The 14,316-nt window shown below is 35.2% G+C and overlaps 1 protein-coding gene across 1 annotated transcript in view; it reads left to right on the forward strand.

Moving 5' to 3' along the window:
• The first annotated feature begins 359 nt into the window (after window positions 1-359).
• The window catches only part of LOC126979996 (leucine-rich melanocyte differentiation-associated protein-like), a 64,121-nt gene continuing 50,164 nt past the window's right edge, over window positions 360-14,316 (forward strand). Inside the window, exon 1 of the mRNA XM_050829610.1 lies at window positions 360-517. Within this exon, the coding sequence (XP_050685567.1) occupies window positions 467-517 (51 nt within the window). The 5' untranslated portion in view covers window positions 360-466. The remainder of the gene's footprint in view (window positions 518-14,316) is intronic.

A 14,316-nucleotide genomic window follows, 5' to 3' on the forward strand; every position in this document is an offset into this window, starting at 1 on the left:
TATAACGTATTATTTGAACACTTTTTTATAGCACACTTCGACTTGGTGATTGACACACAGTTGATACATGACTAAGGAGAAAAGTGTGCTTAACTTGTCTTTAACCACACTTTTGTCGTTCCGCTGTTAGACTGCGAATAATATGTCCATATGTATAGAACGTCATTGGATATAGTGAAAACATAAAATCGAAAAAAATAATTTTACCAAATAAGTCTTAGTTACCAAGTCACAATCTTCGAAAAAAAAATCCCGCTTGACGCGTAATCAGTTAGTGCTAGACGTTAGAATGTCAATTATTGTCAGCAGTCACCGTCAGAGTCACTGTCATCAGTCAGTCAGTTGTTGTACGACGTACGTTGGTTGGTTAACACTTCTCGGTTGTATTGTGTATTTGTAAATAAAGTCGCAAAGTTTGAAATAAAGTTTTTGAGAAGTTAAAAAAACTCATAATATATAAATTACAATGGAGGGATCCCACATTAATAGCTTTGCTTTATCGTTTAAAAATAATAGGGTAAGTACTCAGTCATATATTATTATAGTTATACTATCCCGGGCATTCATTATATGTTTTTTTTGTACAAAACTATAGTTATATGACTTAAAAAAATTATCTTGTTAAAAACAATTGTTAAATACTGGAAAATTATTTATACCAAATATTCTTAGGTATTCCTGTATAAAATACGTCGTGCTTATTCCCTTAAAATCTGTGCGCATAGTCTTTTTAATTTATTTTCGTTGATCTTTTATAATTCATCAACATTTGTAAAAATATTAGCAACTAAAATAATACAAACAGGAAAGTGTATTATTGTGCAAATAAACTGTGAATTGTGAAGTTAAATAAAAATATTTATGTAGCCTTTCTGTGTTATATAAATATTAAATTTAGATAAGGCGAGAAGGTAGGATACAGAAATATTCTACAAAATTTATCAACATCAAAGAATAGCCTAGATAAAAATACAAAATTTATCAACATCTAAAAATAGCCTAGATAAAAATAAGGGTAAAGTTAGATTGCTAATATTTATTATTTAGCCTAGCCTATTTTATTGATAATAACATTTAAATACATTAATATATACAAAGGATTGTATTGCACCATATCTTACCTTATCATGTACATCCTACACATTAAAGTGGCACAAACTTACAACTCCATTGTTAATTGCTCACTTATAGATAAACAAGATAAACTTACATTGTAACAAATAATAATAACATTCATTACTAAAACAATACTATTTAAGTTTTGTTTCCATTTCTTTTAAGTATAAGAGATACTTACTTAAACTCATATGCAACTACATAGGTGGTATTCAAGCAATATATAAGTATTTTTATAATTGTTATTTAAATAAATAAATATAAAGGACATTTATTTTTTCAAAATTACTTTACTACCACCACTTTGGAGACAAACATTTGGACAAGAAAAGCTGCAAGTAAGAAAGTCCCACAGTAGGTATTCTTTTTAGTAGGAAATACAATCTATTCAATATTCTACTAAGTCTTTGCTATTGCTGTAAGATAATAATTTAGACCCAGTCTAGGCTCTTTGGTTATTAAGATATTCTGCATTGTGAGTCGATTAATAAGATTTTGATATAATAAAACTTGTAGGCTCAGACTGGCCACTTGGTGTTAAGTGATCACCGCCACCCACATCTTTCAACATCATAGGAAACATAGGAGTGTTGCCGGTTTTTAAGGAAGGTGTACACACTTTTGTTTAAAGTACTTATGTCATATAGTCCAGGAAACATGGCACAAGGAAGCTCATTCCACATCTTTGTTCGGTGAGCCAGTGAAAGTTCATTGAAAACTAATACTTATAGCTATTAATTCCTATACCTTGAGCAGCCTTTGTTTTAACAAAGAAAACATTGAGTTCAATAATGCATAATATAACTACTAAAAAAATCTCTTCATTTTCAAATTTGTGCCAATACTTATTATCTATATCATATTTCAATCTCTTGTGATTCCTCTGGTGATACAAGAGAGTACGGGCTATGGTTATCACTTTCCAGTGACCCAGATAATAGTTTGTCCCCCATCTTCCATAAAAAAATTACCACAAACAATGCTAGGATACATGGTTCTATGGTAAATTGTTGGGGATCCAGTACCATGCAGCTGGAACACTTGCCACAGATGTCATTCATTATTTTTTTATTTAAAATTCGGTGAGCCGGTGAAGCCGCTGTCCAATCGCTCTTAGTTTTCGCTTTGAGCGAAAGAAAGGGAGGTGTCTCATGATTTCATTTTTTTCGTTTCTTTGCAATATTTTTTTTTGCAAAATGAAATAAACCCGGTGACATGAGAGGGGGCGTAAGTCAATATTTATTTGCACATTTCTCCGCTTCTACATCTTGATTGGAATTAAATAGACGAATCATTAAAATCTAGACTTACATATAATTATTTCAAATTTGAAGATATTTTTTGAATAAATCATATTATCTTCTTTCAATGAAGATATACATAGCAAGCCATCCGACGGCAACATTCGCCCATTCTCAGATGACTCAGATATTATTTTACTCGTCTAAGAACATTTATCAATTGTAATATGAATGCGCGATGAATATAGATGATATGTAAATGAAGTTTTACTTCATCACGCGTCTGAAACTAGTTTCAACGAAGTAACAACATAAAGTATTCGTAAATCCCATACGATACTTGCATAATATCGTACGTAATAATCGACAACTTGTATCCAGTATGTTTTACTCCAGGTCTTAGTTCCCAGATCTGTTCTCGATTGACCAATGACAATAACTGTGATCAAGAATTCACAGAATTTTCCCAGTGTTTAAAAATTATTGTTATGTATCGAAAATAGTAGAACCAAAGGCACTGACATAGCGGTTGGGGTAGTAAAGTCCTTGAATGGCAACCACGTAAGAAGACGGTAGAGACAGAGATTTTTAGATGGATAAGGATATGATGGACTGTTGATCTGGTCATAATCGCCAGATTAAGTTGGATGAGAGCAGCGCAGGACCGATCGTCCTGGAGATACATGTGGGAAGCCTATGAAAATAAGATTCAATCTGTTTCTTGTCCCCGAATTCCACCTTCGCACAATACGTCAAAAATTAGGACATCGTCCCCACCATTTGTTAGTCTAGCTTTATTCCACAGTGCGGTTTTCAAGGAACTTTCTTCCACATACGATCAAGCTGCAAAATGAGCTGCCATGTGCGATGTTTCCAGGACGATACGACATGGGTACCTGTGTGTACACTTTTTTAAAGGGCCCGCAACGCAAGAATGTGGGTGGCGGTGATAACCTATCACCAGGTGACCCGTACGCTCGTTTTTCCTCTCTTTTATAAAAAAAAGAAAAGAAACTCCGATCGTTTTTGTGTCCTAGAAGACTGCATGCTGGATGGGGTTCGACCGTACAGCCCACACGTTTATTTATGCCTTCTTACTTCTTTTGCCATTTTAAGTCCGTTACCTTTGATCTTGTATGTATTTACTGGAAGGTAATTTATTCGTTAACTTATAAAGACTACCTTCTGTTATATAAATGACAGGGCAAGGCCGGTCACATGGTCAGGATCCTCGTGGTTATCTATCTTTGTGGGCGTTTAACACGATAGCAAGTAAAACACAGTCTTTTGTCTTACAAACACATGGTATAATAATCAGCAACAAACGTTACGATCGTAAAAGTAGGTACACTTCATAAACAGTAATAAGAAGTAGTGTTCCCGGCGTGCTCGTGCGACACAACCGCCTCGCTCGATAGTTCTTCCCTGACTGCCTGCTCGGCACTCACCCGGGGCCCGCACTCGCACCGCACGCTGATTTCACCCGAGCTAAAACGAATTCCGAATCATCTTCGTACTCGCTTCTTGACATGACATGATGACAAACATATCTTATTTTCATAATAACTACAAGCTGCTGATGTGATAATTTGGACGTATCCAAGTAAAATTGGATCACATTGGCAAGTATTAATATCATATTGATATCCGTACGCGTTCGTGATAAAAAATAGTCTTGACAGACGGACGGACAGGCAGACCGACAACGAAGTGATCGGGATCCTATAAAGGTTTCTTTTGTCTTTATACATACGGAACACTAAAAGAGTTAAATATACCTAGTATTGAAATAAATAATGAAACAAAGAAAAGAAAATTATTCAAAGAAAAATATAAAAAGCTTATTCGACGTAGTCTCCATTGGCTGCAATACAGTCGTTTAAACGTTGAGGCCAATTATCGCACGCACTCTTTCCATGCGAAAAATCTTCACTGCCAATCGTACGGATTGTTTTAGGTACTCCAAATTATCGTGGCGTTTAGAGCAAGCCGTACTCTCTAACACTGACCGTAAATCATATCCCAGCGGATTAAGATCGGGACTAGACGACGGCCAGTCTTTAGCTCTGATGAAGTCCGAAGCTTTCGTTACCAACCAAGAGTGCTTAGACCGAGCTTTAAGACCCGACGACGAGACTTGCTGGAAGAACCATTCTTGGTTATTGAACATGGTATTGTTAAGGGGCTTCACTACCTTCTCAAGAATGGTATCTTGATACATTAGTGCCGATGTTTTGATACCTTTTTCACAAAAGTATGGCTCTGTCACTCCTTCATAGCTAATACCCAACAAACCATCTCTGAAGTCGGATAGTGCCCATGTTGCACTCTGTCGACTAATTGGGAAGCTTTACTAGAGCTTCTAGCATAATACGGTCATTGTGTTTGTTAAAATGTTGCTCAATAGTAAAAAAAATCTCATCCGTAAACAAAATTATTCACGCGATTCGGTTCTCTTTATCACACCACTCCATTTTAATATTGCAAAATGTTGTGCAATGTATTGGCGCCAAAATGAGAAAACCCAATGAACAATGATATAAAAATGACAGATTCCAAATTCAAATGTAACGTTTTGTTTATTTTTAATTGTAACAGTATTTATGGCCAGACTTACTAAGTAATTCGGTAGGCAGGTAGGATTTCAGATAAGAAGATCGGAAACATTCAAAAGTTGCACAATAAAATTAAATATAATGTAATCATCAATATACATTTATGCCAAAATATATGACCGTACACCTATTATTTTATTTTTATTGGCCCGAAGACTACTTCATATTAAAATATTATTTATTTATGTTAAACTGTTCCATTTTTGAATCTTAAGATCGAATAAAATACAGAAAAATTTCTTGGTAATAACAAAAGTATCTGTTGTTATATTTTAAGGTTATGTGAAAAAGTGTAATTTTACAAAAAGTTGTATAGATCCTTTTATTACCTACAACTTTGCTATTTAAGTTTTAAACAATTTGGTTTTTTTTAAAGTGACTTTCCTTCACTTCTGGGGTTAATACACAAATAAAATGTGAAAACAAAATTTTACGAACGATGCGGGACTCGAACCCATGACCTCTCGCGCTCCGTGCGAGTGCTCTTCCAACTAAGCTAACCGTTCGAGTGACGTGATAAAATCTTGTGTGCTTTATTCAACTCTCAGGTTGTGGCTTCCTAAACGTTACTCGAACGGTTAGCTCAGGTGGAAGAGCACTCGAACGGAACACGAGAGGTCGTGGGCTCGAGTCCTGCATCGTTCATAAAATTTTGTTTTTAAGTTTTATTTGTGTATTAAACTTTTTCCCATAGGACTTGAAGTTTGGCCCGGAAATCGAGATATACCGTTATTACCCTTACCAGATGAAGACAGCTGTGAAAACGTCGAAAAAAAATTTAGATTGATAATAAACCTCAATTATGATCAATGCAAGCACACTTAACACAAAGTGCCATACATATGGCGAGTGTAAGGCGTAGATTTTCACGCAAACCAAAGAATGTATATAGTACAAGTACAGAAGTGTCACTCTGCAAAATCAATTAAAGAAATAGGGACTCTTGCGGCCACACAATAAGTTGTAATTCAGATTGTACAGCGCTATTAACCTACATTTTTATTCACCTAGAAGTTGCCTCTCTTTCTATCGCATGACTCTTACCTCTTCTGACGACAATAGTTGTCTTCTTAACCCAAAAATGTGCCTAGTGTACGGTCATCTTTTATAAATTGCTTAGGTTTTTCTATAATATAAATAGGTATGTAATCGTAATTTTAAAACAATATTCTTTCGTTGTCAAACCTACATTAGTTGCAGATAGTAATGAATGAGTTGGAAGACCACGACATAGTAATACCTACTTAGTATTGGAAATAAATAGCTACCTAGCTATCATGAATGGTGATTTCATTATAATAATAATCACTATAAATTAGATTGTTGCTGGGTCAAATTCAAAAACACTTTATTCATGTAGATCACAGAAATGATACTTATGAATGTCAAAAAAAAATATAAAAATATTGTTTCTTATTGAATTTACCGCTACTTCGTAAAGGGTTGAGCTAATGACAAGAAACTCATTGCCACTCTTTTAACTCAAGATTTACGTTTTAGTTGTTTTACAAATCATTTCAATTACAATATATGCAAAGTGACGCAACAAAATACTCAAATGTCAAAAACTTAAAGACTTACATGAGTAAGTCAAAAAAAGAAAAAAAAAGTAATTTAATACTTATAAACACAAGAGTTATTGAGTATAGTAGATGCATCAATCCACACATACCGTAAATAAATAGAGGCATTATGTGAGCATTTCATAAAATAAAATATATAATAACTTTAAAGGAAATAATAATAATAAAAAAAACACATCAAGCAGACCTTCCGGTAACAAGATCATCCAGCCCCCACGAGTCACCCCCCGTTCATGAGCATGACGCATGGACCAGCCATCGCCTCCCTCGATCATATTTTAGGGAAGGGAACGACCCGCCCCACGTCGCCGCCGGTCTTAAGCTAGCTTAAAAAATTTAAATATGGATCCCAATGACCCTCACGCCTTGCTTTTTTTTATGTTTCTCCATTTTTAAAAGATCGGTCGGACTGGAGAAGTAGGTGAACGAAACTCGCGCGTTCGTCACTGCTCGCTCTTGAGTCCTAACTGGCTGGCCTACTGTGTAGGGACCGCCGCGCATACTTACGATTTTGATACCTACGCGGGAAATGAGACAGGCCTGCTAAAACTAAAGTAATAAACCTGGCCTGTTTTCATCGGTAGTGTGGCAGCAAGAGCCTCTATCTAGACGTATAAATTATTTATATAAATTCCATACGACTCGGTGGTGGGGCTTGCGACTCACCCACACAATAAGTAACGTTATTATCTGTCTCCATTCTAATTTTAAAATAAAATCCCTGTCCTCATTGACATACTATAATCAACTAGTACTACTATATTACTTTACCAGTGGGAGGCTCCTTTGCACAGGATGCCGGTTAGATTATGGGTACCATAACGACGCCTATTTCTGCCGTGGAGCAGTAAGTTGTAAGCATTACTGTGATTCGGTCTGAAGGGCGCCGTAGCTAGTGAAATTACTGGGCAAATGAGACTTAACATCTTATGTCTCATGGTGTCGAGCGCAGTAGTGCCGCTCAGAATATTTGGGGTTTTTCAAGAATCCTGAGCGGCACTGCATTGTAATCGGCAGGGCGATCAATTACCAATAACTGAACGCCCTGCTCGTCTCGTCCCTTATTTTCATAATAAAAAAAAAAAAAACAATCTAAAAGCCATCTACAACTTCCCGCTAATTACGCATACCTAAACGCTTCAAATTGTAATTATGACGATTTTGAGCTCGGTCAAAGTTTAGTAAAACACTATTTTTTTAATCAACCGATTTTGACCGGCTTGGTGGCGATCGACGTACCACGTCGGTCGCCGATTTTGATGTTAAGAGCTGATTAGTTTTGGGCTTTTGTTTATTTCGGGATTGATTAGAAATGAAGTTTAAAAGTTATTCCAAAAAAAAACACATATTTACACTTTCTTCCACATACTTTTTGCTCTTAATAGTGATTTTTATTATTAACATTATGTATAGAACGTCATTGTTAACACTAGAAATAAAGGATTGCTTGTAACTAATTCTAGTAGGCTTCATAAGATACATAATAGCTTTAAGGGTAAGTGTATACACTTCTATAATAAATCGAAGCCCCTGTTCAGGCATTATCTATAAATAAATTTAAATGATTATTAAAAAATGGTCTGTCGTAAATCCTACTACTCCACAGCTGAAAATCTAAATGATCGGACAGCCTGGGACTAGATCGTAATAATTGTTTTATAGCGATTGAAATGACTGTACAATATTGTATATTTTTATTGAAAAGAGTGCAAAAAAAAGAATGCTGGGAGAGTTTCTAGCGCCGCAGAATTAATATTATTTATTATTCAAGTAGGTAAGTGACATTAGATACACAATTACTCTTACACTGATTATTAATTAATTGACAATTGAAATGACATCAAAAAGAATTCTAAAGGAATCAATTTTGAGAAAATAAATGTCTCTTGCCTTTTACTACAAAGCTGTGGAATGAGCTTCCTTGTACGGTTTTTCCGGGACGATACGGCATGGATAACTACAAAAAAAGCGCGTATACCATCCTTAAAGGCCGGCCACGGCTCTTGTGATTCCTCTGGTGCTACAAGAGAATGTGGGCGGCCGTGATCACTTAACCCCAGGTGACCCGTACGCTCGTTTGTCCTCCTTTTCTATAAAAAAATGCTTTGCTGCGAGCTCATCTAAATGAAACGAAATTGCATTTTTGTTTTGCCATATGAATCCTCTTAACGCTCGGGTTATTGTAACCGACATGAGACACGCGAACGACATTTAGTGTCTGTCCATTACAAGTGCATCTTTTTACTTTCTATTTATAACATATCAATTATCATTTTCCAATGGTTAAACATTAAATTGTTGATAATAATATGATAAACAGATGATTCGAGGAAAAAATTGTAAAATATATTATTTTAAGTATTGATAGTTTATTGCAAGCTAGCGAAATACTCTAAGAAAAAAGCGATTCACTCGATTGTATGAAACGTGTAGTCATTGATAGATGACGGCTATAGTATTATAAAAACGGAGATAGCCGAAATCCACAACGTTATGAGCAACTGTTCGCTTTCAAATATAGCCGGATAATACTTCGTCGCCAATCGCTATTGTGTAATTACTACTAAGCATTTCAAACTTATGTTTAATCACTGCACGTTTCATACTAAACTAAATTTCAATTTCTACTTAGGCAGTCCCGCCTTTTATTACGTAGTATTTACAACCTCTTTGTTTTATTCACCAGATTGATTACTTAAATTGATATAGACTTCGATAATTTACACGCCTAGATAGAGCCCTATTGCTGTTGGATAACGCATGAGAACAGGCCAGATTTATTACTTTAGTGTGCGTGACAGCTACGTATTACACTCGCGATACGCCAGTCAGTTTTTCACAGTTTCAGTGTGCGTCGTATGCTACTAGAGGCTAAGTGTTCGCCGCTATTTTTTGACGTGTTCACGGCTATCACAGTCACACAGATAGAAATTATCTAACATATTTAGTAACTTTGACATTAATATTAGTCAGTTTTTGACCTGCCAGTGAGTAAATCTTATTTTATTTGTATCTTATGATTAATTATTATTAATTAGTCTGGTCGTAAATACTGTTACAATTAAAAATAAACAAAATATCCGGTTTGAATTTGGAATCTGGAATTTTTATACGGTATGTTAACTGGTCTCAATCTTTTCAAGGACTGTATTGCAGCCAATGGAGACCACTTCGAATAAGCTTGTTATATTTTAAATTGTTTTATATTTTTCTTTGAATAATTTTCTTTTCTTTGTTTCATTATCTATTTATATTTACTCTTAAGTGTTCCGTACGTATAAACACAAAAGAAACTTTTATAGGATCCCGATCACTTCGTTGTCGGTCTGCCTGTCCGTCCGTCTGTCAAGCCTATTTTTTATCACGAACGCGTACGGATATCAATATGATATTAATACTTGCCAATGTGATCCAATTTTACTTGGATACGTCCAAATTATAAGCAATAAATGTTATTTGAAATAGAATTTTTTTCTTTTCTTTGTTTCAGTATATATGGCAATACTTAGTATAGTGTTAGTATTTCAGAATCGCTGTATGTTTTGCGAAAGCTTATAAATATTAAATCATGCAAATTTTCTAAAATGAGGGTTCATGATTTATAATACTGGACACAGCGTCAACCCATCGTAAAACAACGGTCAACAACGTTACGAGAGTTTCAAATATATTACAGGGTTGGAATGCAAAGTATCACCATTAAAAATGTATGTACAGAAGAGCAGTTTTTATATTGTGTACGTGAATTGACAGATAAATGACAAATTTTCTTCCCGAAAATGGTCAGGCATGCAACAATGTGACTCAATCGCTCCCGTTAAATTTCGATCCCGTATAAAAGTTTTGCAATTCAATATTTTCTTTACAAACTCATGTATTCTTATCCAAAATAGGATACACGTCAAAAACATAACTTATAAAGAAAATCAAGTAACTCGCAATGAGTTGCGACGAGTTCTTCTACCGTTAAAGTTGTGAGATCCATGTAATACTAAGTCGGTCAGTTTATTCAGTCCCAACTTAAGGGTCCTTCTGCCTTAAGTTATTACGTAATTAGCTAACCTAGCAACATCCAAGTGATCATATCGACATGATAAATATTTTATGTTTTAAATATATTTATTTAACTTGATTAACTTGGTCGTCGCATGACACAATGTACCTCACAAGTATACATGTTATATTAAATTAGATTGTTTAGTCCGCACGTTTATGGTTGCACAAGTCTTGCTTATTAAAAACTTTTTACACGCTTTATTTTAGCTTCAACTGTATGTATGTTTGTTTGTAACCGACTCATTTGGGCGCGATTTTGACCCACTTTAAGGCGACTCTAGATGCCAGCGACCTTGAGCGATATGAGTTCACGGCTGCCGGCCAGCCATCTATGTAACAAAGCCAATATTTTCAAAATTCTTGCGTGGAAAACAGTTTATATGCTTACAATCCTCGTTATTCACTACTAATCTGAATAAATGAACCTACACAAAAAAGTGCAAGCTATAAGAATAACTTTTCTGAGAGAAGTACCCAAAAAATGCGTCATGCCATGCCAAAAAAACTTGTTTAACTTCAAAGAAATGTTGCAAAAAAGCTCGGCAGTTTTACCTATAACCAACAGCAAGCATTAGCAACCTACAAATAAGACTTAAGTTAGTTATACTTTCACCACAAAACTTGTCTAAAAACACCATGTTTGCGTGTTTTCTGCTTACTCTTCGCCTTAAACGGCCAGATTTCGTTCAAACTTTGTAGATATATCGAGGTCCGATGACAATACATTAATTTGATAAACTTATTCCATTTTTCAATTGGCAAAATACCTTTTTTGTTAATTTATATAATTTTCGTTTTTCTATTTTTTTAGTTCGCTCTTCTATAAAAAGCGTAATTTTTTTAGTTTTTTAAACTATTATTTATTATACTTTTTAATATAATTTGTCGAGATGCTGGTACGTATATACATTCTGTAATATCCACATTTCCCGCGTTGGCTAAGTAACTAAAAATAAAATCACTTACAAAAGATAAGCGGCAACTCGCAACACTTGTGTGACATTTAAAATTACTTACTTAGACGTAGGAAAAATATGGTATGTGTGTATATAAAACATGTTAAAAAAACGCTCGTGGCCTCATTCATTGCGAAACTCACACCACCCACAGCACTAATTACTAAATCATGATACCACAGATTTGGATTGGAGGGAATGCCCTTAGGCTAAAATTACAAATAAATTGTACTTCACAAAATTATCAGGACCGAAGCGTACATTGTCGGGAGGAGGGCGTAGTTTTTGTCGTTGAGTAAGTGATTTTTAATCCTACTTCGTAAAAAAAAAATTGAATTTGTTCAAATTCAAATATTTTTATTCAAAATAGGATGTGATATCACTTATTGAAAGTCAAAAAAACTACCGCCCATTCCAAAATGAATGCCTCAGACCTGAGAAGAATGGGCGCAACAAACTCCCTTATACGACCCGCCATTATATTTTTCAAATTCGAAATATTTTTTCGACAGCTCTTGCAGTATATTTATATTTACAATCAGCATGATATTCATGCTTATTTTGTAATGATCAAAAAAAAAATTATCCTACTACCCGACTGAACTTCCTACCTGATAACTCATACTATAGACTATTGCACATTGTATAACGAAAAGAAAGTTACCCATAGTAAATTACTGACAGGATAACTTACTGTCGGAACTCGGGAACGTTTCTGGCGAATAATAAGCCAACTAAAGAAAGAACATTATTAATTTACCGGAGGAGTTTAGGGGTTGTGTGTATTTTCGCATCGCGTAACGGAAACACATAAGTTTTCATTACCGTATTCCCCTACGCCATTATCAATGTTTTCGGAGGTAGAAATAGGTGTCGAGGATAAATATTGATAGCCTACAAAATGCTTTGTATTGGAAATCATTATTGGTTTTACTCTCGCGGGTTCAGAGCTGGGTCTACTCAAAAGAATATAATGAAGGCTTTTATGCGATTTCGAAATATGAAAAGGATTTCAATTCGAGTGTTTTCCTCTATCTTAATATATATAAATTACGTGTCACGTTGTTTGTCCGCGATGGACGGACTTTAATGGGGATTACTTCATGGAGTGCAGGTTAATCCAACTTGAGAGAAAGGATAGTTTTTATTTCAATTTGGGACCCATAATTATTTTTATTTTCAATATTTGTTTTGTATGTACATATTTTCTATGAGAGAATTTATTGACGCTCGGTTTGACAGTTCTGCTGTGAAACAATTTCATTATAACAACAGGGAGCATTTTTTACGAAATAATTCATGATGTTTTGAAATATTTTTCACAAGTTCATAAAAAACAGTATTTTTTTTATTATCTACAGAACAACGTTTGTCGGATCAGCTAGTCTTAATATATATAAATTACGTGACACGTTGTTTGTCCGCGATGGATTCCTAAACTAATGGACGGATTTTAATGGGGATTACTTCATCGAGTGCAGGTTAATCCAACTTGAGAGATAGGATAGTTTTTATTTCGATTTGGGACCCATAATTATTTTTAATTCCAATATTTGTTTTGCATGGACATACTTTCTATGAGAGAATTTAGTGACGCACGGTTTGACAGATCCCCTGTGAAACATTATTTCATTATAACAACAGGGAGCATTTTTACAAAATAATTCTTGATGTTTTGAAATATTGTTGGCAAATTCCTATAAAACAGTATTTTTTTTATTATCTACAGAACAACGTTTGTCGGATCAGCTACTATAATATATAAGTTATCGATTATGAGTGAAACGCTAAATCTATTTTGAAATGTCCTGGTTTGCTATTGTATTATTAAGCGGTTCTATTGTTTTTTTATGTCAGTAAGTGACGAGACGAGCAAGACGTTCAGCTGATGGTATTGATACGCCCTGCCATTAACAATACAGTGCCGCTCAGGATTCTTGAGAGACCGAAAAATTCTTGACAACACTACAATTGCGCTCGTCACCTTGAGACCTAAGATCTTATGTCTCATTTGCCCAGTAATTTCACTAGCTACGGCGCCCTTCAGACCGAAACACAATAGTGTTTACACATTACTGCTTCATGGCAGAACTAGGCGCCGTTGTTGTACCCATAATCTAGCCGGCATCCTGTGCAAAGGAGCCTCCCACTGTTCTTGTTAACATTTAATATGTTGGAATAGAAATTTCCGTGTGTCTAATAGATTAGACGTTAGCAAAGCTGCGAACAAAAAATACATATCGAAGATTTGTTTGTCGATGCGATGTCGGCATCCCTGCCCGCGTTGCGCACTAAGGCTGCATTTAGTGCTCGACCGACGGTCAGCGCTGACGTCGGTCAAGCGTAGCTATAATAATGAAAATATATTAATATGATCGTATTCAGCCCAGCGCTGATGAATTGCTAAACGCGTAGAGCTACGTCGCACTGACGAGAATCGTCGGTCCGCTCACGCGCTAGATGTCGATAAACTAATGCGTTCAGTGCGTATGACGCTGACCGAGTAATTGACCGTGTGCACGTGTGGTAACATCGTCATCAAGAATCGTAAAAAAATATAATACTCAAAATTTTTCTTCAATTTCACGCTCTATAATAATTGGGCTCTATAATAAACATGATATCTTCTCCGTATTTTATTTCGTAATCGTTTACGTAATTGCGCGCATATTAAAGAGGTGAAAAATGGATTCATTTTTCTTTGAAATTGTACACGAGCAATCAAGTTTGCTGTCAGCTGCACTCTAAA

This window comes from Leptidea sinapis, chromosome 1 (genome assembly GCF_905404315.1).
Source record: "Leptidea sinapis chromosome 1, ilLepSina1.1, whole genome shotgun sequence".
Taxonomy (NCBI): Eukaryota; Metazoa; Arthropoda; class Insecta; order Lepidoptera; family Pieridae; genus Leptidea; species Leptidea sinapis.